At 41.0% G+C, this 24,405-nt stretch overlaps 1 protein-coding gene across 2 annotated transcripts in view; it reads right to left on the bottom strand.

Annotated features, from left to right (window-relative positions):
• Nucleotides 1-24,405, bottom strand: part of SEMA4D (semaphorin 4D) — a 498,348-nt gene that overhangs the window by 3,275 nt on the left and 470,668 nt on the right. For both annotated transcript variants that reach the window (XM_069227530.1, XM_069227533.1), the window contains one exon: nt 3,771-3,865. In XM_069227530.1, coding sequence (XP_069083631.1) covers nt 3,771-3,865 — 95 coding nt within the window. The remainder of the gene's footprint in view (nt 1-3,770; nt 3,866-24,405) is intronic.

Here is a 24,405-nt window from a genome sequence, read left to right as displayed (position 1 = left end):
ATCATGTGCATCATGTCAGTTGCCAGGGATGGCAAGAATTGTTTAATGCATGAAGCTAGACATTGTCCCACTAGATGCTTTAATGTTTGACCTGAGCCTGATTATTTATTCTTCCGTTTCATGTTTGTGGTTGGTGAGGGATAACTGAAGCGTAGCATGGTGGAGACATCAATGGGTGGGAGTACATCACAAATCTTCATTTAAATTCATATAGTCTTCTTTGTTACAACAAGTATTGATTATTATTGCAGCTAAAAGGGTCATTTCCAGGAAAGTAATACACATGTCATTTGCTTGAATCAGGGGGCTGTAGGTGCGCTTTGCAAGACAGGCTTTTTGTGCATTGCAAACTGCTTTTTGACAGCCTCTTCTGCTCCTCTTGGGAGCGATTTGGCCAGTTTCAGACAAAGACACACTCTACGTTTGAACTCCAGTTTAGTTTTATTATTGTACTGCAAATTAATCCTCGGCATTGCTTATGGTCCAGTCATAATAACCTTTTAATTATTGTTGGGTAAGATTTTCTAGACAGCTTTTTCATAGTTGGGAAATGAGACTGGCATCCTTAAAGCTATGCACGTATCTTATCAGAAGAGGCCAACCAGGTACTTTATAACATTTACAAGCAATGCACCGGAGTGACTTTAATCACTAAAGACTTTCCATTATACACTTCCATATACTGACTTTGTTTATAACGAACTGATTTGTCCGTCTTTTCAAATGCAATGTCAAGAATATCAAGATACTACTGTAAACGAAATTGCACACTAAGGATTGGGAAGTTAATCAGCTAATCTGTATCTAAATATTCCAGGGATATCTGCAGTGATTTCTGGGTTAATGTTGAACTAGGCAATATAAGCATTTCCTGGTTATAGGTTGCAAAACGTGTGGCTCCATGCTGCAGAAATTGTTGGTTCTTTTCAAGTGTCCTTCACAGGTTACCTGCCTTTGCGTAGAGTGATGCTTCTCACAGCAGATGCCACGGCGGTTGGCTCCAACCAGAGTACCCAAAATATGGCCATAATGAAGTTTTCAGCACATGGAAGTCATTAACCTTTCTGAAGCAGCAATCAGGGGTAGAAAAAGGGTAGGCGTGGCTTACAAACTCCCTCACTTTTATCAACAGAAACTATAGTCATGCCCCTTACCCCTACCATGTACTAAATGGCAGTGCTAAGGAAGAGCTTATCAGCAGCCGCTTGCTATCAAAGTTCATAGAACTGAAAAGTAGCCCGTCTGCATCATTCTCCCTTCGACTGGGTTTGCCTTCTGCAGTTGCAGGAATGGAGGCAATACACTTCCACAGTCTGGGGAAGCTGTCCTCAACCCCATCTTGTGCAATGCCACAACCAAGGGCATCCACATAGATCCCACTTTGCATTCTTAATTCAATGAGCCAAACTTTAAGGGCAAACATCATAAGACATCTGCTCAAGCATCTACAGAATCTCTTTTTCAATGTTTGCCTTATTTGCCCAGATACTTCTCACGTTGCTACTGCTGCCATTCAGCACAGTCTAAACTTCTCGATATTTCCCTATATACGCGCCTTCTAGCCTTTCAGCTGATCAACTGAAAGTGGTGGTCTATCAGTGGCCTTTCAGGAGATAAACTGTTCACCTGATTCCATTGCTTATCAAAGGCATCTAACATAGCACTAGCTCATGCCAATAATTGTTTCTTTCTACAGTTTTGCATGCAGTCTGAAAAAAGACTCCCCGTATGCCCATGAAAATTGATATTGACTAAAAAACGTATTATTGCCGCTCCTTTTCTTTCAAATGAACCTTTCCTAACTTTCCATCCTCTGCATGCCACCTCTCTCTGTGCTCAGCATCCTCTATGTTTCACTGAAGTATACAAGAAAGTGATAGATGAAATGCGTGGCTTAATCTTAGCCACCGGTAATTACTCGGGCTGCATTACAGTCTTCTGCCATTTTGCACACCCTGCCAATTCCATTTAGACCCAGCCAACCCGGGATGCAATGGAAGCCCCTTTCCTTTAGTTGGAACATACTTAAGGTCAAAGATGAGTAGTAGTACATTCCTTGAGCAAGCTAGTGGTTAAATAAACATGTTGTAATAGATATTTTTTATATGTCCAGAGTATTTATGTTTACTGTTTTGATACTTGGTCTCCAGTGGAGTTACTGCGGTAAGTTAAGAGGATAGTAGACACAACCTCTATTTAAGCACCAAGGGAGCTTACTTGATATTAGTGTTGCACATAATTGTTGTATGTCCAGCACACCATGTATGCTTGTTTCTGGGGAGCATAAGAACAGTGTACTCAAGAGGTGGCATTAAAACGTCTTGTCTGGGCACTATAGCATTATTCATATTAATAAATAGTAGGTTGCCCTTGAGCAAATGTAAACATATTTTCAAATTCGACTGACAGTAGGATGGAGCATGGGCTTGTGACCATGGTGATTTTTAACTCTTTTTTAGGAGTTTATTCTTAAAAACCTTAAATTCCCCACTTATAAGTGCACGACTACTGCACGGGTTTTAAGGTCACTTCACATTGTATTATGTATTATAACATTGTTTTGTTCCATCAGTTGAAAATAGTCTCATAATAGTTGACAGATTTGGTAGTTCCCCTGAAATAGCACATGAAGTGCATTGGGACTGGGCAATAATTCCCTGATGCACAAGATGAGTTCATGATCAATAGACTTTGGATGTATACAGCCATGAATACTATTCTTCGTTATTTATAAATAAAAATCAAGAATGTTTTGAAAATTGCTCATGAAGATGTTTATTTTCTGCTTGTAGATATCGTTTTTTTCTGTGCACTCCTTCTTAATAAACATAAATATTAATTGAAAAGACTGTGCCATACAGCAAGGAAGTTCACAGGTCATTCTGAGATAGATAGAAGAGGATAAATATGGTTTATTGAATTGAGTGCCATGTGTCAGGGCACTATGCCAGTGCTGACAGATCTTCAGAATGCAATAGTAGTCATTATAATGACATGTAATTTAAAAAACTTCGGAGAGGAATGGATGTTACTGGTGTATTCTGTTTCATTTGGGTAAAAGAAACTAACTATGTCTGAGCAGTTGTTTGTGTAGGGGACTGAGGACACACCCCACTGTTGTGGACGAGGAATAGAACTTGTAGGCCCATGAGAGTTGGACTTTGGCAGCCCTGATGCACTGCAGATCCGGCTGACTTTGTGTACAGTGAGGCACTCACAGTTTGGACGCTGCACTCTTAAGACAGTATAGCTAAGCCAGTGAATGTCTGGCTGCCAGTTAGAGCTTGGGTTGCCATCAAGGATAGCAGCTGGAGGGTGATAGCTGAGCAGGTGGCAATTCAAGTGGACCAGAGTGAACACGGAGGGATCCTTGTCTGAGAGGTTTGCAGGTGTTGACGTCTTGCATGAGACTTCAGACCTCGAGAAGGGGGCGACCACAACTGACATAAATGTGAAGAACTACTGCACCTCAGGCCTGGAGGATACATTTTTATAGGAGGAGGAGGTCTGCATGGATAGAAAGGGTGGACCTTAAGGAATATGGAGGAAATCATTAAGACTACAGAAAGGCAATAGATGTAAGGTGGTACAAACTGTTTTGAATATAAAACTCATAGTTAAAGGGAACTCTGTCTTCTCAAACTGCAATTGTGATTTTCAGTTGTGTTTGTCACACCAAGATATATCACATTTTTGTAAGGTCACTCAGTAAAGTTAGTATGCATTGGTTCTAAATGCAGCATCCGTACCACTCCGAAGAGGATGCTCACCATTGTTCTCTTCCAGCTCCTCATCATGTTGTCATGGTCATTTACTGCTGCTTTCCAGTTTGCCAAGTTCATCGGCCAGTCTTTCGGAACGGTTTCTAAAGTTTTAATAATGAAGACCGATTATGAATGTATGTGTACACCAGCAGGTAACAATCTCCAATTTACAGCACATTGCAGTTAATTTAGGTAACAGAAAAAAACAAACTGCTTTGAGCTTGTATATTATATTTTGGATAGAAAATTTAAAAAAAACTATCAAAAACAAGTTAAGTTATGGCGAAATGAAAGCAATCTGTCCTAACATATCATACCATTCTAGAGCTGCAGAGGTTGGACTCCGTTATAATGTATTTGCTTTACACATCAACTATCTCCCTGACTTAACTACTGCCTCAGATACTATAGAAGCAAAACCTTCCTAAGGATTCTGGCTCCTACAATGCTTGGGGTTATTTCTTGGTCATTGTCTTGGTTCACTGTCTAAGTTTAAAAAAACTCTCCTTAACCTTTTCCAACACTCTGTACAAATAAACTGGGGGGGTGTTTACTGGCATCCTGACTGACTGCTTCAACTCCCAACACTGAGACAAACTTTGCTTCTTCAGTCAGACGTTCACTGGTTTTCACTGTTTCATCCAAAGGGGATTCGGTGCAAAAAGTTTCAACCAAACTCCGAAAATGACTGGTGTATTTAACTGAGCAATTCACAAGAAGATTTTGTAGGAAAAATAATTTACAAGAGAACAGTTTATGGAAAAAACGAACAAACACATATAAATAGGTAGCATAAGGGCAATAACAAGTGGAGTAACCATTAGTTTCATAATGGCAGAGCTGCTTAAAGAAGAGCTGTGTTGAGCATTGCATCAATAGTTCTTTATTTATGCAAGGCCACCCTCCACTACCGAACGTCTTGCAAGGGTACAGGAGCGGTATTGTGCAGTTTGGTGAATGCAGCTTGCCTTCAGGCCTCTCGTGATTAAATAAAATACAAACATGGCCGCTGCCGTTGGGGCAGCAGAGCAAGTTAGCAGTCCAGTCATTATGTTTCAATAACCACCACATGGCCGCTTCCATAGGCATAACTGATATGACCTATGTGCATCAGCCAGAAACAGGAGCAGGTGAGGGTGCTGACTCAGTCGTGGTCAGAAGACCACCTGCTCAGCCAACTTTGAGTTGCATGGCTGCACAATCTCACACCTACACCTTTTTCAACCAATGTCGTAGAATCCAGAGTTGAGGGACCCTGTTCCTCCCAATATTATCACTCTGCTTATACACTTTTTGAGCTCCAGCAGTATCCTCGCTGCAACATAGCAGCCTATAAAGTCTGCCCGTATGACTAGCTCACTAACCACTGAAATTCGATTCCACATCTGCAGTAGTAGCCAGCAGAAAAATTGAGTCCGGATGGTTCATCAGACTCTACCTTCATGATCAGTTGAGGGTCCGGATGTACAGGACCACATGGATAGCTCTGCGGTGGATAGCAACGGCTCACTAGAGATTGCACTGTCAGTTATTATGATGCTTTTATAGCATCAAAATACATATGTATCCAGATTGTGTTGTTGGCTTGTCAATATGGATCCTTAAATCAGGTTATGCTGAGTGGAGAGAAGAGAATAACTTTATGAATTATTCTTGTATCTTGTTTAATCTAAGTGTTTAGAAAAAGCTACTACAGAATTCTAAGAGATTACCAAAGATCTTCTTGAAGTACCCTTGTCTCAGACTTTCAGATCATGGGCAGAACTCAGGGCTAGTTCCTATGTGTTTGTTAGTGAGGGAGGGCTGGCAAAAAGTATCAATTTAATTGTATAAGAATAAAGAATGCACTTTAGAAATTAAGGTCATAAAAAGTAGAATTGTATTATATCAATAGAAATGAAGGCCATAAAAAATAGAAATTTGTTATATATCACACAAACCAGGGAAACATTAAAAACAGTTATCTAAGAAGCAAAACAAAATCTAAAATGTATGATGGCATAGCATAACTATTTCATTTAGAAAAGGCATAGGAAGATAAAACTAGTTTAATGAAAAATAGGGTCAACATTTTGCAAAAGGAAACTGGATTAAAGGCTTGACAATTGGTGTCATGTCATGGATTGCAGCACGACCTGCGGCTCACTCCACTGCCTTCCTGGCACCCAATGTTATACAGCGGGAACACTTACTTGTAGCCTGTGGAGTCCTGCAAGGGGCCATGGAGGACCAATCTTCACCGTGCGTGTTGGCTAGGCTTGTGGCATTCCTCTCCTTGGGAGCCATATTTTTGCCCTCTAGTTTCTTCTTTCCAGAATTCGTTGTGAAAGGTTTTTACTTAACCAGTCCATCATGGAGGCTTCATCATGCATTCCTGCCAGAATTTTGCAATCCATTATGGCGGCCCCACTTCTTCCTCTATGTCACTTCCTGTTTTGGGGTATATAAGGAGCCGAAATGTCTTTCTTCTTTGTGTTGCAACACTTCTCACGCCTGCTGGTGTCGCCTCTCGCTGGCTGGTGTCTTTGTTCCTGTTGCTTCCCTTCTGAACCTCTCTGTTCTCCTGGTTCTGGCATTTCCACTAGCCTTATCTGCGCCTTCTGAGCCTTGCTGCAGTCCTGGTCCTCTGCCATCAGTACCAGTCCTCTTCTGCCTCCCAGGAATCTCTGATCACCATCAGAGGTTTTTCCCTTTTTGAGGTTTTTCCTCTTGGGGGCCCCTTCTAGAGGGCACTATCTGCTTAGACGTTCCATTGTTGGTGGTATTGTGGCTATGAGAAGAGGTCACCAATACCTTTGGCAGGCAAGGACAGTCATAAACCTGGACTCACAGAGTTCCCCATCGGTCGAAGCTGTGGATAGAACTCCATCCACTGAGGAACCTGACAATTGAGGTGTAATAGTCAGTACCATACTCATTTGGTAATGTGAATTTAAGTCACATTATTCTACTACATTTCAGCCGTTCCCTTTTACCTGTGATTCCACAAACATTTATCAGGTTCTAGGGAGTTAAATCAAAGCCACCTTAAGTATCCTTGTGTCAGAGTGTTCATAGCCAAAGGCTTACTTTTAAGGATGTACTAGAAAACAGAGGTTGGTAAGGATCAACAATGTAATTGCAGGTTGCGGAGGGGAAACAAAGTTAACAATTTGTTAACTAGTATCCCCTAAAATCGGATAAATAAAATAAAACCAAGGAATCTAATGGTTTCACCGAGTTCAATTAAACTCAATAAGAGGCCAAAAGGAATACCATAGAAGTCAACACTATTTAATCTAAGTACATTGAAAGTGTAAAAGAAAAACGTCTAAATTTGACTATTGGTCTTTGTAACTGGACCAGACAGAATTTAGTTGAATGTCTGATATATGGGGGATGAAATTTCGCTGGTGGAAAAACGTATATTTGGAATAAAATTGTTTGTTTATGTGTAGTCTCAGCAGTTGTCCTCCTCTCAGGCCTCACAAATGTCAACCATAACTTTGTTAGGGACCGTGGTGCACTTGCTATGGGAAGTTCTCCTGGATGCTTAGATCACATTTGGGATTGGTCCTTTTGTTGCAACCACCAGCCTCGCTCTCTCAATGGATAACCAACTCTTGCACGATTTTAAATGATGCTTCCACATTCACTTTTTAGTGTTTTTTTTTGGTGTTCTCGTTCCAACAAACACATTTGAAAGTTCTATGTCTTGTGCAAACATAACAATTAATTCTTGAGACCGCAGAAATCATGGAAATCCCTAACATTGCATTAATTCTTATCCAGCTTGCCAGTGATGATTTCAGTTCTCTGAATACATCGCCCACTCTTGATTTCATTCATTTTTGGCTAAGCAACAAGCGCACTTGCATTCAATTTATGTAATAGAGTATGTGCTTTTTACTCCCAAAGCAATGCCACAAGTGTTTTATCAGCAATTTCCTTTGAATTATTTTGTTGTTGGTGCTCTTGGCCAGATGGTCACATAGATTGAGTTTGTGTCATAGCAGACTAAATATGAAGCACTGTTTAGCTGCATTACTTTTTTTTAACCGAGATTTCCAGGACATTAGTACTTTTATCAAAAAGTAATTTCTTTAAATGTTCCAAGCCCTAGTTACACTTCTTTATGTAAAAACTTTGCATCAGCCACCATAAACGGTATGCACCAGTACTATCCCCATATTACTCTGCAAGGACCATATTTTTTAAAATATGACAAATCAGTACGCCAGAGGACCCAGCCCGATAGACATTCAGCGGCTAGTCTGGTGCGTTACTTCCTGTTCGTTCACTTCAAACTATTCATAACCTGGTGTCTGCTAGACTAGAAAAAGATGTGATGAGCTGCTGTCATTTTTTTACACTAAACCTTGGTAGAGTAGTGGCGGCACCTACAAGCTGATTCAGTCTCTATAAAATCCACTGCCAAGGTTTAAATATGCACAGAGTGGGAAGCCATACACTACTGCAACAGCAGGGGTGTGCAAGACCGACTGATTCAACCCGTAAGATAAAAACGGAACTTACTACTGATCTCATTTTCTGTTTTAATCTAACAGACCTGTGCTATTAAGATTCAGTTTCAGAATTTAACATCTAATTTTAGTAACCGAGTCATTAAGATATATTCCTGAGAGCTTACAGAGTGTACAGTATGATGTCCCTTGACACCTGAAACAGATAGAAATCAAAGCATTGATCTATTATCACTACTTTTACTTAGTTACAAATGCATTCAAGATTAATGTTTATTCGGTTTTACATTCAAATACATTGTCTACGCCACTCATTGATGTCAAAACCATCCAGTCTGTGCATTGCTATAGGTAGCATTAGGGCATGGTGGCATGCCCCTCTGCCAAGGGCTAGTTAGAAATAGTGTGCTACAAGGTTAATCCTTGCAGTATGTCTGCCAGTGGAACAAAGGAATATTTTGTTCTTCCTCCTCACTTGACCCTCCGAGCCGAAGATAATATTACAATATGAGGTGTGGGGGCTAGTTTTATGATATGGTCCACAAGTTATTTTGACCAATTTCTACTGAAAAGACTTGCTGGAGGAGTCAGTTTTAAAAAGCTGTGGGTTATGAAGCTGTAAAGATCTTCGAACCATAGAGTGTTTTGAACAAAGAAAACCTTTAAAAAGGGTACAGTGTTTAATAGAACCACTTGTAAACTTTTCTACAACAAAGTTGGGTTCTGGTGAAACTGTCTGTACATATTGGAATCATTCAATTAGCACAATCACTGGCATAACGAAATTGATGATTTTGTAAAGGCACCATTACATTCTCCTGGCAGGACTTTATACTTTGTCCACTGCATAAGAAGGTCCAGGTGTAGTTCCATCTAAGTACATAATGGTAGCCCTTCTAGAGGTGGAAGCCAAATTGTATGTGTCTGTGGTGCTAAATAACTTGACAGAATCATTTGACATGAAAAAATAAAATCTGATTCCCTGCTTCCAAAACAGATTCAAAAGAAATAGTGGTACTACTGACATCATGTCATTCTCAACATTGATCACTTATTTTGCATAAACCAAGTATATGAAACTTTGTGCCTGTTTCATCAACTTGAAAACAGCATTTTATTGTATCAAAGAAGCAGGCTTTGGCATACGTTTGCTGTCTACGGCATCGACCCAAAGTTGTTGAAATCGATGTGAGATCATTACACTGATACTTGGATCCCAGTAAAGTTAGGTAACAATAGGGCCCTCATTAAGAGGACTGCCACACTTGCAGTGATGTTGGACTGCCGAACTCCAGAAGTTCCGACTGCCACTATACAACCCTGGTGGGCAGATCTGCCTAAAGACCACCGTTCCTGCCAAGAACATGGTTCCTGGCGTGGTGACAGCGGCCTGAGTTGTACTCAAGCACCACCTGGCTGATTACAACTCAGCTTTCCAACAGTTTTCCCATGGCGGGGACCCCGACATGGAAAAGCTGGTGGAATGCCAGTGCCGGGGCCATAGTGGGACCCCTGCACTGCCCAGCACCATCACAATTCGCACTGCCTGCATTGCAGACAGTGCACATTCTGAGGATCCTGAAGTGCTATAATATTGGCCTTGTTAGCACTGTTCCAGCTGGGCAGCCCATAGGGAACCACATATTACAAAGCCCTTTAAACAAGGCTGCGTTCTTGCCCCCATTCTATTTAATTTATATATCACAGATAGAATGTCATCTCTCTCTAATGCTAGAGCCTGTCCTCCGAAATTAGGAGGTGTTCTGATGTTCGTAGAGAACACCGTCATCTTTGATAGAACTAATATGGGCTTGAAGCACATCTTAGACCACCTCGTAAATTACTGCAGCGATACAAGCCTGCATATAAATTTTGAGAAATCAAATGTCCTAGTCTTTTAGTAAGGGAAATCCTTAATAACATTTGAACTTAAACGGAGAGCACATCAAAAACGCCAGACTTAAATATCTAGGAATTTGATTACAAGATTCTGAGAAGTTTGTGCATCACCAAGCAAAACAAAAGTTTAAAATCTAAGGTATTAATGCTTGCCATGATAATGCTGCCAGAATCTCGTACAGTCCACAAATTAAGCCATTGCAGAATATAACCAAACTGAAATGTATGTCTGCTTTAAACTATTGTGCAAAACGTCAACTTCCCCAAACGAGCTGACTTGATGTAATTCAATGCAACTTAATCAGACGTATCTTTGCCTTACGGGATTCTACATCACAGACGCAGATACTTCTGGAATTTTGCTTGATTAAATAGCAACTCCTGCAAGAATTGAGCATTATCAGCTTTTGATATAGATGTAAAACTGCAAATCAAGGTTCACTAACATCACTGATGTGGGTTCAACTTGAGAAAGATGAACAAATAAGCAAAGCAGATTATCGATCCAAGGTTCAAGCATCACCAAACACTAAATAGGCTCAATATACAAGTGACCTGGGGATTTAATTTCTAATGACTGATTTTTAAAAGAATACTTAAGAAACAAATGCAAGCTCTTTCTTTTGTTTCCGATTTAAAATCTTTCCAAGCTTGTACTCATTATGGAGTGTTACTAACTCCTTATACCAAAGATAAATTATAACCCCACTTGGTAGAGAGCTTTTTAGATGAAATTTAAAAAATACTATGTCAGGCTCCGTTTGGTCTATTTGATATTGTTGAGATACACCAGCATTAGGAGATCCCAAGACCCTCAGATGTCTGTAGATTCTGTAATCAGTGTAAGGAAAGTTTGGTTCACATCCTTTGGTGCTGTCATGTCTCACTTGGCAGAAGAAAAAGATGATTATTTTCAGCATTTCGACAATTGAGGATTTGAACATGCTATGCTGTAGTAAAGGAGTGTTTCAACACTGCTGATATGCAATTGGCTTTCCGCCCGACTAAATAAGCCGGTGTATTGGCTCACGATTTAACATCTTAAATATCTTGACAAATGTTAACAAGTTTCCTCTGCTTGGAAACGAAATATTGTCAATATAGTCAGTATCATAATCTTTTTGATTAGCTTAATGCCATTGGATACTCTGACAATGCAGTATCGTTCCATTGTCTGGGGCCCAAATAATGAAAATCTATTGATCAATGTTGATTTTAGTGGTCGCAATGTTTTTAGCCCTTTATAATGAGCTTCCGTTTTATTCTATCTGTGTTAGGGTACGGTTATTACAAAGTGTTGCTGAATACTTTGACGTGTTGTATCTCTGTATCATATGGATTGGCTGATTTGCCTCGTAATCATCATGGACACAGATTTTGGTGCCTTCTGTGTTTCCAGTAAGATTTGCGAGTTTCTGTTTTTCAGAGCTTTTAATTGTTTTGACGTTATTGATTGCAGTGGTTATAATTAACTGTACAATAGAACAGTTTTATTAGTATTGTGTTATGGTAACTTCATTCAGATCTAAATTTGCTTTTTCAGTAAAGGAGTTTTAAATCCATTTTACAGTACTGACTGTAGGACTGTGCTAGGTGACAAGGACACAGGAACATTCAGGAGACGATGTAGGAGACACGCTGCCAGATGAAGCTCACATGGGTCCGTGGTTCCTCAGTGGTTTGCCATAACTCAGTGGATCATAGTAATCCTCTCAAATAAAATTCAGCCTAAATCCCCAGATTCTTTTTCATGGAAATTACAAGCACGTTTTTCGACCAGTTACTGCGAGACCTTGGTTGGGTTTTCTAAGAAAATCCGTTTTGTCAAATATTTCAATACTGAGAAGAGCTCATGTAGCACGATTTTCACATCTATACTGAAAGATATCCATATTTGCCCCTAGTAGGACTATTGTTCTTTATAGGCTGTATTTGCATTGTAGTTGTTTGGTTATCAGTTTTTCAGATTTTAATTGGTCCATAAAGCATGTGTTATTCATGTGAAGGATTCGTGCCTAGGTTGCATTATGTGTCCATCAGTGTATAGGATATTTTTGATAATTCAATTAAGTTAATTAATATTACCATTGATGTCAGATAGGTAGTTGAGTGGCTACGTTCACTACTGTCATCTGAATATCAGGCCTGTACTAAGTATAACTGAGTCCATACGTTCACTTCCTGCTGCTTTATTCAACCGTAATATATTCACAGGGCATTGAATTAAATCAGAAGTATCATTCGTAAGGTGTGTAACTTATTTAATCACCTCCTGGAAGCCAATGGCTTCCATAGCAGAGAAAAGATCTCTGCCAATATGGCTATCTTTGATGGAAGATCACTACACGTTTAAGACTATGCATTCTGGAATTCCCTTCCATTACAGCTCAGACCTGAAGGAGACACGACATTGGACATCAACAACAAGTATCTCCCTGATAAATGCAGAAAAGGGAGCAAAGCACTTTAACAAGTAGGCCTTCAAGGCAGTAGTGTGTATGTGTTTTCTAGAAAGAAACCTAGGAGAAAGCGTGACATACATGAAGGGCTGGCTTTAGGGCAGGGCCGGCTTTAGGGTGGTGCGACCGCACCGGGTGCTGACCTGAATTGGGGGGCGCTGACCTGAGGGGGGCACTGTGTTTAGCAATAATAACTTAGAAACTTGCACTTGAAAAGCATCTGCTGAAAAGTTCCTTGGGCGCTCAGCCTTCAGGACTCATTTAAAATATCAAGATGCCTCTTGTGATTAATGTTCCTGCTCGGAAGAGAGACAGTTTTGTCTAGCAGCAGCTTTGACTTGCCATAAAGTAGCGTAGAGGGTTAATATGCCTGCTGCAAAGAACAGAACTACATTTTATGTGGATAGCTGAGTGGATTGGTGAAGCCAGCTTTTACCAGCAATTTAAGACAAATTAATATATGTGAAAGGGGGGCTATGGAGAGATGAGGGGCACATTTGCCGGGTGGTAGTGAGGCAATCCGAGGAGGTGGTCATGGGATGGGGGTGGGAGGGACGCCAAAACAGACTGACGCACAGGGCGCCACTAGAGCTAAAGTTGGCCCTGCATACATGGCCCAGCCAGAGTAAGTGGTAACATTGACAGAAGTTCTGGAGCGCTCCAGACTGTGTGAGCCTGTCACCTGACCTTCCAGCCATGGCTTGTTTAGAGACTAACCTGTTATTCGTGTTAAGTACATTCCACTGTGCCTTCTTCAAGTGCACACATAGCTACGGCAAATGCTATAAGTGTGTACCGGCAGCACTGTTAATGCTGAGTTTTTAATGAGTCTATTCATAATGATTATTCATATATTCTGAGTGTTGAATTTGCATAGAAATTGTATTAACTTGGAGAAAAGTAATGCACGCATTTGAAAGTGCGCCTACCAGTGTGGCCGTCAGTGTTCACGAAGTGCACTTATTAATGGCTTATTAATATGAAATGATGAGCTTATGTTTGATTAATGTAGTAATATGTCATATTAGGGGTTATGCATTTTGTATTAGCTTTATTAATTGTAGGCCTTAACTTAGAGATGTCTTGGCCTAGTTGCATGGCCTCATGTCAAGCTGTACTTTAGGCGTTTAATAAAATGTCTGCTTAGAGAATTAAATTGTGATTTTCCACTGTACTGTCCATGTGCTTGTAGCTAAAAGTCTTTCTCATAAGAACTGTTTGCTAGAAGATGCTGTACTTGCTAATGCCTCAATGTTTAATATAATGTGTGTAAGACTGACTTTCCCAGGAAAGAACAATGACCATACTGAGTGGAGTATAAGCTGCAACAATATTATTACCTGATGAGCGCAATGACGAGAATGGAAGAGATGAGAACCAATCATCGACATGTGAACCATGTACTAGTAGAAATGTAGATTTGAAGTTTTCGTTTTTTTGGACACAGTGTGAACATGCGATTTTTGTACCAATTAGGATGTGGGAAGTAGTTTTAGGAAATCTAACTTAGCCAGACTGCACTGAGAGGAGAGAGGCCATTCTTCAATATTCTTCTTCACTGTCTTGAGAGTTTAGCTATATTCTTTCAAACTGCTTAAAGGCTTTGCCTTTTCTGAACTTTGATGCCGTATCCTGATGCCTTGCTGACTGGACTGATGTCCTGATGAAGACGACTGTCACAGCTTGCTGATCCTTACTGAGGAGAGGTATACTGAATATGATATTGTTTGCCATGTCTATTTGCTTTGTTTCTAGGTACCAACCGCTAATTCTGATCGAGCCCTAATTAGATGTTTTCCAAATTTGTAGTGACTAAATTGTTTTGCATGAAGCCCAAACATGCTATTCTAATCTGGTGCTAGTTAGGGAGCTCATTGGTGAAGTTTGCTATATGAGATAACAGCTGATGTCTTTTGCTTGCTGAAATTAAATGTATGTGATATCGTTTGCGCAGTTATTCTTGCTATTAATCTGTACTGTAACTTTAGAATGTGTAGTAGCTCAATCTTTGATTAGATTGCGTTTCTTTCACCACTTTGGAGACCCAGTGTTGTTTCTGTATGTTTATCAATTAATTTTGAGATTGACTTATGTTACATTAGTATTGTTAATATAGGGAAATAAATATTCTAACTTTTACATAAAGGTGTGGTTATTCATGACTGAAAGGTTATGGTGTGTGACAATTACTGACTCGTATTGATTAATGTTACTGATGGCTATTAATAACTGATCTGCAGGAAAGGGATATATGTTGGGAAAACCTCGAAGCGAGTCAAAGGTTCATTGACCTAGTCGCGTCTCCCTTGTAAATTTACTTATTAAGGTCTGATGCGCTAACAGTCCTGACTATTGTTCCACGCTGTCTGGGGGTTGCCATGCCGCTGCAGGAAATACTGAGATCTGAGCTGTGGGGCATGGGTGTTATTTTTCTTGCCCCTAAGATGAGTCACGATAAACTCATTCTAGATTCATTAAATCTCATAACGGGTAGTACTTGTCAATCATCAGAAGGGGTGGCAGCTGTGAATATACATATTAAATCAACACTGCAATAAAAGATTAGGTATTTAGTACACTGTGCATATATTTGGTCAGACATCAGCAAACCCGCAGAGATCCCTAGACAGAAATATGCGCAAGAATTCCAAGCATAGCTAAAATATTGCTCAAACAAAACGGCAGAAAGGCATATTTCTTTGAAGTATCTTGTCTGTTGTGGGTGCAGTCAAAACAAAGTCTAAAAACAACATTTACGACAAGATAGATCTTGCATTAGAGCAGCAGTCAAGGGAGCGGTGCTTAAGTATACACACTACAGGTCTCGGGCTACGAACTTTTGGGAAAACCAGAAACGCGAAAGTCGCATGTTTTTTAGTTGCAAAATCTTACTGTGGTCTCATGAGACACTCTTGAAGGAAAACGTGCACAATGGTGAGCATGGCACACATTCAGTAAATGAGATTGAGGCACCCTTTTCCCCTGATTCAACAGTCCAGGCAGGAGTCTTTCGTTTACTATTATTTTGTGACGGGAGTTTGATTTAGGCGAGACTCTTAGCAAATTAAAAAATGTAAGGTTACTGAATGAGTGTTTTTGCAGTATGTATACGGAGTTTTAAGTTTGACCTCTAGAAAGTTTAGCTCTCTCTTCCAGCCTCATGTATAAAAATATTACATACAAATACATAGATATATGCATCCAGGGAGGGGCTTTCGGTCAGACTTCTCCGTCCTTTGGTTTGTTCAACTGTTACATTTTCCTTCTGCTCACCACATCTTACTGCATGGGGCAATGACTCCACCCACTTCAGCCACTGGCTTGCTTGGGCTGCGAGTGACGGCACTGTGACTCATCACCCCTGCCTAAAAAGGTCTACTGTGCCAGGGCTGGAGAACCACTGCTACACAAACCCTTTTTCCTTTCATTCTTTATACTTTTGTATTTTATGTCTTCAAGTTACAGCAATTAGTACTCTTCAGCTATGATGGTTCAAGACTAATTGTACCTTGTTCAGTACTAATGGACTGATGTGCAATGGTTATTTTTTAATTTAAAAAGTGTACTGCAAGCTAATGGCAGCCATGTTTAGGTGGCACCATGTTTTCTCTTTTTTTTAACTAAACATATCTTATGGTGATTTCTTTTTTTTTTCAAATATGGAAATCTTTGTCTGAGAGGTACGCCAGTATTATGGTTTATGACAGTGCCAAAGTGAAATAAAAGAAGTAACTAGTGTGTAGAGCATTGTTGTCCTGGCAGTGTCTGCACTTTATCCCACACAACAGCTCCAAATTTGTTACTGCTATACTGCCCATGTGACAGCTCGTGAATGCGCTATTCTGCTCTACTTGTTTACTGGGGTATACATTCCTGTTGACCTTTACTTTTGATTGAACTAAGATATAAATGAATATTGCACTACTACATATTTCACTAACAATTTTGTAAAGTATGTTCTAGTCACCCTTGGCTTATATAGTGGCTTCCGTTGGAAGAAGCAGTTGTGCTACTGTAATCCTGGTATCTTCAAACAATTGTCCATTCACTGTGTTCCCTTTTTGTTAAGCAACAAAATATATACATTATAGAAATTCTAGATCGTATCAGATATAGCTGTAAATCTATGTTGTGTTATGTGTTTTTAAAGGCAATTCTTATCATTTGTATTAACACCAAAGTGTCAGATTCACCTTATACTCATTTTTTCTTTTCCTGGTGACCCCCACAGACTGATTGCCATCTACCGGGAATATACTGGCAAAACCTGAACCCCTTTTTCCGCATTGAAACCCACATATATTGTTAGAGTTTCTACTTTGCATCTTGGGTTTGACGGCATAATTACAAATACAGGTACCATCCACCTTTTCATACCTCTCTAAGGAATGTTAGCACAACTTTTTGCAGTCTGTTTCTTTCTTTGTGTTGTACTTCTCCCACGATGCACTAAGAGGTGGGCGCCTTTCACAGTTCACTGCTTTCATGTTTTCCTGGGTATTGGTCTGTATTACCATACTGACACCCTCTCTGCGCCCTTCAGCTTGGTGTCCTCTCTTTTGACTTAAGATCGATATGGTAATAAAAGATCAAATACAATGTACACCTACTTGTGGGATGGCATCCTGCGTGTAGAACAAGTGCATGCTATTGTTAACATTTGTGGTTGATCACATGGATTTTAACATTTGTAAGTTTGATTATTAATACAATGTATCCCACACATGGCACATATGGCTGCCGTCTCGTCAGCTATTGTATATTATGTAAATTAAAACATGTATATGGTTTGTTGTTGATTTTGCAGCCTTAAAAAAGTCACCATAGAAAAAACACATGTAGGCTGCTCTGTGTTTGTACATGGATTTTTTTTTTAAATCACAGAAGTGTGTCTTTTATAATAAAGGAACTCATAGTTTGAAACTTAGAGCCTGTGTGTGCTCCGGGGGCATGTACTTGATTATGCTTGTGTAAGTTTTCTCTCACATGATTGGTCACTAGTTTGGGAGCATAGTGGCTTCACCTGTGAAGCACCCTGTAGATGTTATCATGTATGCAAACCTTGTCTGATGGGAAGTGCAGTATAATTTTTTTTTTTTTACCACTGCTACTGTGTATTTAAAACGATAACAGTTTATGTAAAGTGTGCACTAATGATGAAGGTGAGTTTTATGTTTAAACTGCACTTCTGTATCACATCTATTCTCATATTTGGTAAGGTCTGCATCCATTCTAATGTAATATGAAACCCTAATCGAATTTACATAATTGGTGTTTATATTAAAGTAGAAATTAATATGTGCCCAGTACAACATGGAATTTTGTATTGATTTAACGTTAGGTTGATTAGGTCTAAATTTATGTACCATGAGAAACTGTGTTGTTTCTGCTAATATGTCATTTAGTTGCAGGCGCATTTACATGCATATTAGTTTGGAAATAGGTGGGTTATTGTTTTACAACTGGAGGGCCATATTTACAAGCGGCCTGCACCGCCGGTGCGTCACTTTTTTTGATGCACCGATCGAGCAGGCTGCAGGCCCATAGCTATAAGGCCATGCAAAGCTACTTTGCATGGCTTTACATGGCCTTGTAGATTTGGAGTAAGGCAACACAACTTAAGTTGCTGCATTGCCTTACTCTGCATTAAAGAGGCATTCCATGGGTGTTTGGTGGGTGTTTTCATGCAACACCCATGGATTTTGACGCATTCACAGATTTACAAGGATTGGTAAACCTGGGAATGCGTCAAAAGCCTATGCCGCCCCAGGGGAGGTGTAAAGGAGGAACAACGAGGAGAAATACCTTTATTTCTCATTGTTTTTCCCTTTTTCTATGTGTGCTGCCCTTTTCTTTTGACACAGGGAAGCATAGAAAGAAGGCTTGCGACACTGCTCTTGAATCAAACGATTGCAAATATGCCCCTCAGAGTCTGAGAAAAGTGGTTGAAGGTGGAACATTAGGAGCTCCAGAGTGGAATGACTGTCCCTTATTCGCATATGTTGCAAAAGATGTCCAGAGGACCAAGGACAACAGAATTCTCAGGACTGCTGTTGGAGCTGCAGGTGATATTACACATTGCACCGTGGAGGAGAATGGAGCTTGTAGTTGCGTGGTCAAGAAGGCAGTACATGATCGAGTTGTGCAGTAATAAATAGGGCTTTTACAGATTAATGTTGTAGACTTTCCCCTGGACTCAGTGGCATAACAAAACTAGAGGTGGGCTCTCTGTAAAGAACATGGAGGGGGCTCCCCCCTCTGGACTCACTCAGGCGAGGTGCCATGCTGAGGGGGCCCCCCCATGCCATGGGGGCTGTGGGGGCCTTTGTTATGCCACTGCTTGGACTGTGAGAGGTGCAAACCGCTAACTTTCCCTTCGTGTCCTCATGCTTTGCGGAGTGTGGCTTAGGCTTGCAATTAACTTTCTAAGAGGACACTTGATTGAGCTTCTGAAATTCTAACACCTGCTCTTCACTTTCCCCATTCATTCTTTTCCTATTTTTGTTCATTGCCTTTTGTCCTTATATTTTTTTTAGTTAGATGTTTTCTTTTTCCAATAGCTTATGTTTTTTTAGGAGATTTCCCTTAATTGCCCATAACTTGACTTAGTGAGATGACTTAACTTGCACGCGTGTAAGAGAAATGGCCAGCATCTATTTGCGGGAGCATCAAATATTGTTATTAATATTTTGTGTTGCAGTGACCAAGTTTCTGGTTTGTCTTATGCTAATGTGTCTACATTTCTTCAGAATATTTCGCTACCCATTTGTTATTCTGTATATTTATAACTTGTCTTTGAGATTTGTTTACATTAACCTGAGTGTTAAGTTGTAATAAACCTTTTAACTTTATTTCTGTTTTGGGTCTTATTGTGTGGCCAAATTGGTTACACTGTAATCTAAAGGTTGATTAATTCCCTTGTCAGGTCCTATGCACGAATCCAACGGTCCATCAGCCTCGGAATTGGAGCATACAAAAATGCTCCATCAGTTCCTTTTATGCCTTCACCAAGAACCTAGTAATGAGAATGGCTGCTGAAAGGTGTTTGGGTGAATCACACGGCACTACCGGAATCTCCCTGCATTCTTAGTAGGTCATCTGGCACAGACACCACTGCCAGCACAGCCCTTCTAGTTGGGTCGAAGCCAGCTTCAGGCAGCTTGAAAGGAGTCCATAGGCTATTTTGCTCCACAAAACTTTGAGTTTGAATGAATGCTAATTTAAATATAAAGTTCAGTACAGTGCTTCAGTCAAGACAGCTGTTAGAAATAAACAAAAGCTCCTTATTTTTTTTTGGGCTGGACATAAATCTGAGGAGGTGATTGGGGAGGGTTACAGTGGAAGAACTTTTGTGGACAGTCTAACTTGTTTCTGAAACAAGGAAAAATGTATCAAAAGTAGTTATGGGTGTAACGGAAGTGTGAAAAGTGTCACTGTGAGAAACAGGTAACGCAGCACACAGGGCCACCATTTTGCCCAAGGTCAATGAGTATTTATGGCAGGCTAAACTGTTGTTTGAAGAGTCAGAGGAGAATGACTTCTCTGTGGCAGAAAGTGTGATGTATGCAAGGAATGTATTTCATTCCCTTCCCTCTCCCAACTAAGCAAGCACTTGGTGTACCCTCCTGGCCCTCCCACTGAAGACTTCCCCCAACTCCACCACACATTTCTACACACTGTCATGACATGAGAACAACTTCCTAACCTTCATGTAAAGGCCACATCGCAACAATTATATGGACGCACCCTTCCACCCCTTCCTTAAACTCTACCATGCTCAGATTGATACACGTATTAGCATGTGTGCAGTATGTCTTGATTGAAACAGTACCAGGCCTTTGGGAAAAAGGATAACATTTGTGGTGTGGGCGTGGCTAAAGAGCCCAACATGGCATCACCACAAAAAGGCTCTCAGCCTGGAGCTCTACTACCCGGCTGGCCCCCCACATCCATCCACATCTGTGTTACAGGAGAGAAGGAGAATCACAGGGCAGTCCTGTACAACAATGGGCAGTTGTGTAGAAGAAAGAGTGGCTAAGTGATGGGACCGGTACAGTAAGTGCCGTGCCCGCAGAGGCACATGATAGAGGCCTGCCCTGAGCAGGCACCTCACGCAGACCTGATTTTCCTGATGCTTGATCCCAGCAGGTGGGGCTGACAGTGCTGATTGTAGGTCCAGCTCGGGCCACCTGGAGACTGCATGCCTCCCTTGTTTATCCAGAGGCATGGCCTTAACAGCCGAGGCCCCTCTTTTGGGCATCTGGTGCTGTAGGAAGCAACAGAAGAGGATCCTATGAAGAGGGTTGGGGAGCCCTGGCCCATTCTGGTGCCGCTCAGCTGGTTACAGTACGACCTGCGGCTCACTCCACTGCCTCCCTGGCATCCCGCCTTACACAGCGGGATGCCCTAAACACTTACCTGCGGACTGGGGAGTCCTGCAAGGAGTTGCCAACAGTTATTCTTTGCCTCACTTGTGAAGTGGGCTGGAGGCATTCCTCTCCTTGAAGGCCATATTCTTGCACTCTATAGTTTCTTCTTTCCAGAATCCCTAAATAAGGGTTCTTACGTAACCAATCTATTATGGAGGCTCTATCATGTAATTCAGCCACAATTTCCCAATCCATTTTGGTGGCCACAATGCTTCCTCTATGTTACTTAATGTTCTTGGGTATTTAAGGAGCAGAACTGTCTTTCTCCTTTGCGACACTCCTCTCTCCTGCTGGTGTATCATTGCTCTTGCAGGTGTCTCGCCTCCTGCTGGTGATTCTTGCTCCAGTTACTTACCTTCTAAACTTTCTATTCTCCCGGTTCTGGCATGTCCAATTGCTTTATCTGCACCTTCTGAGCATTGCTGCAGTTCTGGTATTCTATCATCAGTACCAGTTCTCATCATCCTCCCCAGAATCTCTGATCGACATCAACATTTGTTTTCCTTCAGGGTTTTACCTTGTGGGGGTCCTTCTGGAGGGCACCATCTGTTTAGACATTCCATTGTAGGTGGCATCCTGGCTACCAGAAGGGGTCGCCCCTACCTTTGGCAGTCAAGGACAGTCAAAACTTGGACTTGTGAATATTCCCATTGCTCCAAGGCTGTGAAAAGTAGTCCACCTGCTTCGGAACCTGACAGATTACAATGCCCAATTTCTAACTCGGACCACAGAAGCATGGAAGCTTCACATGAATTACCTCAGATTGGGCCAGTGGATTCTGCACAAGCTTTGTTTCAGACAGTTCAACAACAAACTCAAGAATTGCAACAACTGGAAAATGAAAACTTGGTCCTACATCAAGCGCTTACTGCAAGAGTATCCAATGTGCCATCCATATCTCCAGCAACCCTCAGTTTTTCTGGAGATCCAAAGTAAAAGAATTTCTAGACTTCCTGACCATATTCTTCACCCTGTGCCAGTGCCAATTTACTCTGGATAGAGCCAAAGTGGGGTATCTGGTCAGCGCCTTATCAGGTCTAGCATTAGCCTAGGTGACCCCTTTGGTAGCTGCAGAAGACCGGAGGTTTTCTGACTATGCAACCTTTGCCCGCAGCCTTCAAACAGATGTTAGAAAGTCCTGCTTTACAGAATTCAGCTTAAGAAACCCTTTGCCACACTCAGCAGGGAAATCAAGATGCTCTGCAATACATCACTCATTCTGTCAGTTATCAACTGAGACCACATGAGTGGAATACACTCTGGTAACTGTCTTTTGCCAGGGCCTACGAGAGGACATAAAAGATAAACTGGTACATTTGCGCTGCACAGAAACAATGGCAGCATTAATGAATCAGGCCCTGTTCTTTGAACACTGGCTCAATGAATGTGGATTTGAAAGACGCAGGGCCTGATTTCAGCAAAACCCAGGAGCGACTTGTCTCAGTGCTTGAGAAAGATTGACACTCCTGTTCCAGAGAATCTTTCCTTTTCACAAGCAGAGCCTATGCAGATTGGGCTAGCTTGCGGAGCCTTGTCTTCATGCAGAACAGTAATATGGAAGAAAGCAAGGATTATGTGTATGTACTGTGGCCCTTCCGGTCATCTAATCTGCAATTGTCCCACACATCCACAGAAAGGTCTGGTAAATGCTAGATCCCGCCCCTGCAAGAGAGAAGAGGATCGCAAAGTCAGGAAACAATTGTATTTGTTCCTCCAGAGTACTGGTTACTCCCCAGTTCCTTTTGCCCATTCTTCTGAACTTCCTAATTTACGAAATGAAAAGGTATTGGCCTTATTGGACAGTGGAGCAAGCGGTTTGGACTTATATGAAAAATGGGCACAGGAAAGGCAACTACCCTGAGTCACCAAGGAATCCCCTGAATAGGTCCATATAGTAGATGTAACACCAAAGAGATGACCACTCTTTTAAAGTTGGCCTTTGGAAAACATCAAGAGTTCCTATCTTTTGACCTTATTACCTCTCCCACCCAAATTATGATTTTAGGATTTCTTTGGCTGATCAGGCACAATCTGTATATCAGTTGGGAGACTCAAACCATATTCTTATCTTTTCAAATTTGTCATACATTTTCTTACATGAAAGAATACTACTGGGCTCCTAAGGAAACTTCCAAGACCAAGGAAACTGAATGTGGTACCATTAGTATCATACACGGAGTCCCAGTTAATTACCAGAAGTATGTGGATATATTTCAAAAGCCTAAGGAAGTTTCCTTACCTCCTCGCCATGAACTCAACTGCTTTATTCCCCTCAAACCTGGTGCCATGGTTCAGTTTGGAACAATTTATCCACTTTCTGAGAATGTAAAGGAGACCCAATGGCAGTATCTTGAAGAGAATCTTCAAAACTGACTCATCATACGCTCCTCCGCTCCTGCTGGGGCTTGCCTCTTTTTCGTACACAAGAAAACCAGAGATCTAGGGCTGTGTATTGATTTCAGAGGACTGACTAGAGTAACCATAAAAGGCCAGTATCCCTTACTTCTTATTAAGGATATTTTAGAGTCGGTCAGGGGAGCCCAAATATTCACCAAGCAGGACATTCCGGGAGCCTACCATCTCCTTCATATCAAATGGTGGAAGACTGCTTTCAGAACCCTTCCTAGGGCATTTTGAATATCCTGTTATGTCTTTTGGATTAAGCAATGCTCAATCCATTTTCTAGCGCTTCAAGGATCACGTATTTCCAGACCTGTTAAACCAGAGTGTTGTGGTATGTTTAGATGATATTCTAGCTTATTCATCTGATCCCTCCTCCCACCACAATCATGTTTATCAAGCACTTTAAAGACTATTCCAAAATAGATGGTTCTGAAAGCCTGAAAAATGTGAATCTGATCAGTTTGAAGTGGATTTGGAACACTGTTCAATTAAATCAGGGATTGCCATGAACCCCCAGAAAGTGTCTGCCATTCTTAAATGCCCTTCTCTTTTCCTCTATTAAGGAGACAATGATTCCTTGGTTTGGCAAGATTCTATTACCAGTTTATTGAGAATTTTGCCTCTCGAATGAGCATGATCTCTCAAACTCTCAAGAAAAAGAACCCTAAACATGGATTTAAGTGGACAGAACAAGCTGAAACAGCCTTTCAAAACTGAAAAAAACCTTTCTACATCACTCCAACAGCTCCAAAACATTTATAGTCGAGACAGATACCTCAGATAGAGCAGTTGGGGCAGTCTTGCTTCAGCAATAAAAGAATGATAGGCTAGAGCACCTAATTTTTTTACCTGTCACACGTCTTATCTGATTCAGAGAAGAACTACTCTGTTCTAAAACAGGAACTCTTTGCCATGAAATTAGCCTGTTGCGAGTAGAGACATTTCCTAACGGGAACCAAAGAACCTTTTGAGATCAAGATACAATTTT

This window comes from Pleurodeles waltl, chromosome 1_1 (genome assembly GCF_031143425.1).
Source record: "Pleurodeles waltl isolate 20211129_DDA chromosome 1_1, aPleWal1.hap1.20221129, whole genome shotgun sequence".
In the NCBI taxonomy this organism is placed as follows: domain Eukaryota; kingdom Metazoa; phylum Chordata; class Amphibia; order Caudata; family Salamandridae; genus Pleurodeles; species Pleurodeles waltl.
Note: the sequence above shows the minus strand (reverse complement) of the source record. Positions and strands in the feature narration are given on the sequence as shown.